Below are 7,898 nucleotides of genomic sequence, written 5' to 3' on the forward strand. Positions count from 1 at the left end.
TTATATTCACCTTTAAGAATAAACACACCTGTTATTATATTCACCTTTAGAATAAACACACCTGTTATTATATTCACCTTTAAGAATAAACACACCTGTTATTATATTCACCTTTAGAATAAACACACCTGTTATTATATTCACCTTTAAGAATAAACACACCTGTTATTATATTCACCTTTAAGAATAAACACACCTGTTATTATATTCACCTTTAAGAATAAACACACCTGTTATTATATTCACCTTTAGAATAAACACACCTGTTATTATATTCACCTTTAAATAATAAACACCTGTTATTATATTCACCTTTAAGAATAAACACACCTGTTATTATATTCACCTTTAGAATAAACACACCTGTTATTATATTCACCTTTAGAATAAACACACCTGTTATTATATTCACCTTTAGAATAAACACACCTGTTATTATATTCACCTTTAAAGAATAAACACACCTGTTATTATATTCACCTTTAGAATAAACACACCTGTTATTATATTCACCTTTAAGAATAAACACACCTGTTATTATATTCACCTTTAGAATAAACACACCTGTTATTATATTCACCTTTAAGAATAAACACACCTGTTATTATATTCACCTTTAAGAATAAACACACCTGTTATTATATTCACCTTTAAAGAATAAACACACCTGTTATTATATTCACCTTTAGAATAGACACACCTGTTATTATATTCACCTTTAAGAATAAACACACCTGTTATTATATTCACCTTTAAATAATAAACACACCTGTTATTATATTCACCTTTAAGAATAAACACACCTGTTATTATATTCACCTTTATAATAAACACACCTGTTATTATATTCACCTTTAAATAATAAACACACCTGTTATTATATTCACCTTTAAAGAATAAACACACCTGTTATTATATTCACCTTTAGAATAAACACACCTGTTATTATATTCACCTTTAAGAATAAACACACCTGTTATTATATTCACCTTTAGAATAAACACACCTGTTATTATATTCACCTTTAAGAATAAACACACCTGTTATTATATTCACCTTTAAGAATAAACACACCTGTTATTATATTCACCTTTAGAATAAACACACCTGTTATTATATTCACCTTTAAATAATAAACACACCTGTTATTATATTCACCTTTAAGAATAAACACACCTGTTATTATATTCACCTTTAGAATAAACACACCTGTTATTATATTCACCTTTAAGAATAAACACACCTGTTATTATATTCACCTTTAAGAATAAACACACCTGTTATTATATTCACCTTTAGAATAAACACACCTGTTATTATATTCACCTTTAAGAATAAACACACCTGTTATTATATTCACCTTTAGAATAAACACACCTGTTATTATATTCACCTTTATAATAAACACACCTGTTATTATATTCACCTTTAAGAATAAACACACCTGTTATTATATTCACCTTTAAAGAATAAACACACCTGTTATTATATTCACCTTTAGAATAAACACACCTGTTATTATATTCACCTTTAGAATAAACACACCTGTTATTATATTCACCTTTAAGAATAAACACACCTGTTATTATATTCACCTTTAGAATAAACACACCTGTTATTATATTCACCTTTAAGAATAAACACACCTGTTATTATATTCACCTTTAAGAATAAACACACCTGTTATTATATTCACCTTTAAGAATAAACACACCTGTTATTATATTCACCTTTAAGAATAAACACACCTGTTATTATATTCACCTTTAAAGAATAAACACACCTGTTATTATATTCACCTTTAAGAATAAACACACCTGTTATTATATTCACCTTTAAGAATAAACACACCTGTTATTATATTCACCTTTAAGAATAGACACACCTGTTATTATATTCACCTTTAAGAATAAACACACCTGTTATTATATTCACCTTTAGAATAAACACACCTGTTATTATATTCACCTTTAAGAATAAACACACCTGTTATTATATTCACCTTTAAATAATAAACACACCTGTTATTATATTCACCTTTAAGAATAAACACACCTGTTATTATATTCACCTTTAGAATAAACACACCTGTTATTATATTCACCTTTAGAATAAACACACCTGTTATTATATTCACCTTTAAATAATAAACACACCTGTTATTATATTCACCTTTAAATAATAAACACACCTGTTATTAAGAGTTATTATATTCACCTTTAAATAATAAACACACCTGTTATTAAGAGTTATTATATTCACCTTTAAATAATAAACACACCTGTTATTATATTCACCTTTAAATAATAAACACACCTGTTATTAAGAGTTATTATATTCACCTTTAAATAATAAACACACCTGTTATTAAGAGTTATTATATTCACCTTTAAATAATAAACACACCTGTTATTATATTATTAAGAATAAACACACCTGTTATTATATTCACCTTTAGAATAAACACACCTGTTATTAAGAATAAACACACCTGTTATTATATTCACCTTTAAATAATAAACACACCTGTTATTAAGAGTTATTATATTCACCTTTAAATAATAAACACACCTGTTATTAAGAGTTATTATATTCACCTTTAAATAATAAACACACCTGTTATTAAGTGTCATGTCCTGATATTAACATTTAGAGACGAGGGACATGAAAAGGAGTGAGTATGAAACGCAAACATACAAATACAAACAAAAAAACATTTCCATTTTGTATTTCAGTGTCTTTTCTAAACTCACCTGTATGTCCTCGCTGCCGAACTCCACCTGGAGCTGATATCACCTGTTACCGGCTACGTGACCACGGTGTAACCCGCATCATGTCCCGCCTCCTGCTCACTCTACCTCACCGCCAACTAAAACCTGTGTGACCAGGTGAGAACGCACACCATGCATCGTGTCCTCACACAACAATCCGTATGATACTTTACAAAAAGTTACTCTTCTTTTGGGCGTTTTCCTTCAAACGTCCAGCAACACGTGTCAATTCTTAAGTTAAGTTAAAACATCAAAACTGATGGTGGTTTGGGTTAAAATAACTGTTAAAGTATAGTTACTGAAGTATGCGTACTAGTGCTAAATAAATCAACGTTGACTTCTCGCCTCACATGAGGCTCAAACAACGGTCTCCTGGAGGACACAATCCATCTCCTCCCTCTGTGGCTTTAGTGGTCTCTATACCTCCTCGTTACATTGATGACAAACCAAATGATTTTGATATTTGATTCCTGATAAAGGTTTTGATTCTGATCCTGTAGGGTCCTGATCCTGTGATGACCATCAGCGTGGGTCATTGTGGAGGGTTGTTTGGTTTCCTGCTGCCTTCATCTTGTCTACATGTTTGCTCACATTTGTCATCTCCCTCCTCCTCCTCCTCCTCCTCCTCCTCCTCCTCCTCTATGGTGGTGAAGTCCTCGATCACGACTCTGGGCAGCACCGCCGGCTGCGTGTTTGATATCTGAACTCGGACCAGAGAGTTGTTCCTCATCTCGGCTCTCCGATCTGCAGGCGGAGAACCCGGCTGCTTCCTGTACTGCACCAGACTGCAGCTCTTCACAACTATGGCGGCCACATTCTTCCCCATCATGATCGCAGACACGCTGACGTCCCCGTAAACCAGCAGATTTCCTCCCCGAATCAGCAGGGTGGTGACGTTGACGGTGGTCAGGCTGAGCACCGGGTAGAGCATCATTTTGTGCGGGACGATGTTCACGCCCTGCATGCTGATCTCGCTCAGGGAGATGCAGGGCAGCACCAGCAGGAGGATGTAGCAGTAGAAGAAGATCAGTGCCTCCACCCACAGGGGGAGCCCTCCCCTCTGGAGCTCCCACAGGTTGGCCTGAACATCCACCAGGTCCAGCAGGTCCACCACCACCCAGAAGAGACGACTCCTGATCTCCTCTCGTCTCCTATACGGCTGCAGATACTCCAAATGGTCGATCGCTGCCAGCGTTAAGAACACGACGGGCATGCAGACGGACAGCAGCAGGGTCAGAGCCCTGCTGGACACGCCCGCATCCATCACCTCTGCGTCTGCAGTTGCGTCCTGGGACTTGTAGTTCTGAAACACAAAGTAGACCTTGATCTCCAGGATGAAGATGTAGAAGAACCAGAGGATCATGGCGTAGCCTCGCCTGGTCGTGTGCACCTCCGAGCCGGCCCAGACGGCGACGTATCGCAGCACGATGAGGAAACACGCGTCGCCTGCCAGCACGGTGACCCAAACGCCGATCCTCCTGGGACCCGGATTCTGCTCCACCAGGTAGGCGTCCATCAGCGCCAGGCTGGTCACGATGAGGGCCGCCACCAGGCAGACGTGGGGCTTGTTAGCGGCCGGTGGAGGTGGAACCATCGCTGGTTCGGACACACAGATCCAGTTTGGAGATGAAACAGGACAGGTGTAACGCCTCTCCACAGTGCTGGAGTCGGCCAAGCTGCAGTTCCTCTAATGGCCACTAGATGCTGCTCCGAGAGTCTGGGAGTCACTGTTTCAGAGTAGGCTTTGAAGTGTGTTTGATTGACAGACTTCTCAGCTCACATGTCTGAGAAAAGGTTCAGACTCTACGTCCAGGTTCTCTAGGATCGGTTCCCCCAATGGGCTCCATCGCAGGTTCAGAACATGACAGTTAATCAATACTCTTGGATCAGGTGTTGAGTCGTGGCTCACAATTATTGATTGTCTAAACTCAGGTTAAACCAAACATTGTCATGCAAGATGTCTTCTTCTTGCACTCGTGTGTCGGACTGCCATGACTTCAGGGATCTACACATGGTGTTTAACTGTGGAGATCCTGATCCAGCAGATCCACCTCTGGGTTCAGTCAGAATGGAGCGTGGTGTTTGTATCGGTGCTGTGATTTTATGCGAGCCCTGGCAATCTCCGACACCAGAAGGAGTTTGAGGACTGAAGGAACCCAACGAGGAGACGGTACCCTGCTGCTCCTCTCAGCTGATCTTCTTGGAGCTGTTCTACCAGAAAAGTTTGTTCAGGGAACGCTGCTTATCACTCTTTTTCCTTCCTCTGTCAGAAATCAACAAACATCCAGATGATGAAACAAACAAAGGCATCAAAAAAGTGAATAAGAATAAGAATAATAATAAGAAGAAGAAGGGAGCTCATTATCGACGTGAGTCTTTGGTTCAAGTGTCAACATCTCTTCCTGGTGTCGTTTCCTCCACAGCAGAGAACAGGAAGCTGGAACATCATCAGTCCTGAACTCATGTGAATCCACTCGAGTCTGCAGAGTCGTCCTCTCGCCTCATAGTCTCTCTCTCTCTCTCGCTCTCTCTGTGTTGGTGGTGTGTGTTCACGCTCAGAAAGAGAGAGATGGTCGACTCTCCCCCTTCTATCAAGTCTTCGTTTTATTCTCAGCCTCTTCATCATGACCTTGTTTCTGTATCTGCACGCACGCACGCACGCAGCCTTGTTTCCTAACCTCTAACTTCAAACCAAGTCTTCACATCACAATCTAGTGAATACGTTATAGGGACGAGCATTTTGTCCCCAAAAGACGACGCGTCCCCACAATGTGACAACATACGTATGTCCCCACAACGTTAGTTAAACAGTCCCTGACACACACACACGAGCATCATGTTGGCCTGATCTCACAGAAAGACAAACCAAAAATAAAAATGCCTCTCAGAACCAGCATCATTTCCTTCATAGTTTAGAAAAACATGACCCAAATCCTCAAAGAATCTATATATCTTTATATATTATATTTGAACAATAACGTATGAAGTTGTGTGTTTCTAGTGCTGATGATCCTCCAGAGAACCTGCAGCTCGTCTCGGCTTCTGTCCGACCAAACCTCAATACCTGTACACTACCTCTCTAAGAATTAAAATTGTAAATGCTAGACTGTAATATATTTTATCATTATTCTTTTTTTATTACTGTAAAAGCAGGTTGTAATTGGTATATATGGTTGTGCTGGTAAAAGGTCAGTAGTATTGCTGCTGTTATTTAATTAGTACTACCTTCAACTACTAGTACTACTACTACTACTACTACTACTACTACTACTACTACTACTACTACTACTACTACTACTACTACCACTACTACTACTACTACTACTACTACTACTACTACTACTACTACTACTACTACTACTACTACTACTACTACTACTACTACTGTCACTGCTACTCTTATTGATACTCTCAGTATTATCATAAGTTCTGCTAATGTTTTTCTTGCTCCATAATATTTACTTTTAGTGTAATAGTACCATCACTATTTAGACCTTTACACACCAAGTTCATATTTTTTGTCCGAAATCGTCCCACATTTCAAACGACAATACGACCTCACGTTGTATCGATCACGTTTCTACATCGTCGGACACTTTGGTTCAGTATTAAAGTTTTCAGAAGAGGACACAGAGCACTTTTAGAGAATGTAGAAAGATTAGAATCATTGAGCTCTAGATAACTTAAAGACGGACTCATTGGCCTGTTTTAAGACTACCGCTTTCTACTGTAACCAAGTCATCAATTCAGCTTCGTCTCTGTTTGCATATTCTCACAACAAATAGAACAATAAAACAGTTTGGTCTCGGTGGTCAAAAAGCTTTCTGTGTGTTACGATTTTTGTGCAAACTTAAAGATTTTTGTGCAAAGGCCTTAACTCCTCTCCTCAAATAATACATTGATACAACTAGTAAGTCAAGCGGAGAATAGCCTTCTATTGGTCTGAAGAGACAACAGGGGAGAGCACAGATATTCTCAGAGTACATATAGCTGACTGGCTATTAGGACAGCCAAATATTACAGTAAAGAAATTAATTAATTAATACCCACCCTAGCTTTAACTCCTACTCCTCAAATAATCTTTACAACTAGTAATCAAGCTACTTCTACTGAAGAGACAACACACTAAGGTCATCACATCAGCAGTAGTCAGATGGACTCCCCTGGACTTCGCCCTGCAGCCAGCAGAAGAAGCTGGATCAGTGATGGAAGCAGCAGTGACGCTCTGACGTTCATGACCCAGCTTTTATCTAGGCTAAGCTTTTTATGGGAAGAGCACATTAAAAAGTGATGAGGATGCTCTGGAAATGCATGAGGATGAATCTAATTAGCCCAATTACTGGAGGACTCCCCCTCAGTGGTGCGTTCAAGAACAAATCAGATTGTTCTTCAAAGCTGCAGACATTTGTGGGACTTTAGTGAGACCTTGGCGACGACATGAGGGGAAACCTGGATCCAGATCTGCAGAATTGTGCTTTGACAGAAAAACACATGAACACAGCTTTCATACCTTTAGCAGCCCTGAAAAAGGTCAAGGTGTCACTGAAATCACAAGGTTCATCCTCTGGGGAGCAGAAATGAGCAGATTGTTCAGGTAGTTAGTGAAAACAGAGACAGCTAAGATTGGGATGCTGAGTGGAAGCTGTTCTTGTAGGTAAATAAATGCATCAAAATAATTTAGCAAATCAATGTGCACGATAATAATCATAATATTATTATTATTATATTATTAATAATCATCATAATTATAATAATGCACATTGCAGCTTTATTTCTAGAAACTAATGAACAACTATGCAGCAGAGTGTTTGTGGCTTCTCTGGACATCAGACCAAACCACAGATATGAGAGGAGGAGTCTTTATTTTGTAGAAACATCGGTGCAAAAGAACATGGAACAGTGCAGAGTTCATACGGCCGTAGTGTCTCCATAGTCTCTGTTCCAGTGGGCGTAAAGCTCCAGAGTCTGAGGACCGACGCTCCTCTTGATCTTCTGCAGAGACGCCACAAAGTCTCTGAGACAAATGTTTCGGACCTGTGCAGAAAACAGGTTAACGAACATATATTTAATCAAAGCCGTACTTACAGGTGCTGCTCCTTCAGCACTGATGTACTTATGACTAACCAT

The 7,898-nt window shown here is 38.7% G+C and overlaps 1 protein-coding gene across 1 annotated transcript; it reads right to left on the reverse strand.

The window, feature by feature from the left end:
* Positions 1-2,849: 2,849 nt before the first annotated feature.
* Positions 2,850-4,365, reverse strand: LOC129115830 (transmembrane protein 121-like). The gene is made up of 2 exons (XM_054627062.1): positions 3,436-4,365; positions 2,850-2,876 (listed from the first exon to the last, which is right to left on the reverse strand). Exons 1-2 carry the CDS (start codon positions 4,363-4,365, stop codon positions 2,850-2,852), a joined length of 957 nt encoding a protein of 318 aa, XP_054483037.1.
* Between the last annotated feature and the right edge of the window lie 3,533 nt (positions 4,366-7,898).

This window comes from Anoplopoma fimbria, unplaced genomic scaffold (assembly GCF_027596085.1).
Source record: "Anoplopoma fimbria isolate UVic2021 breed Golden Eagle Sablefish unplaced genomic scaffold, Afim_UVic_2022 Un_contig_12606_pilon_pilon, whole genome shotgun sequence".
Lineage (NCBI taxonomy): Eukaryota > Metazoa > Chordata > Actinopteri > Perciformes > Anoplopomatidae > Anoplopoma > Anoplopoma fimbria.

Bases quoted from the DNA above. Each gene is read 5' to 3' on its own strand.
- LOC129115830 (XM_054627062.1), bottom strand. From the start codon at position 4,365: ATGGTTCCACCTCCACCGGCCGCTAACAAGCCCCACGTCTGCCTGGTG. The intron at 2,877-3,435 runs GTGATCGAGGAC...CTGGTCACACAG, and splicing joins CGGCGGTGCTGCCCAGAGTC to GTTTTAGTTGGCGGTGAGGT.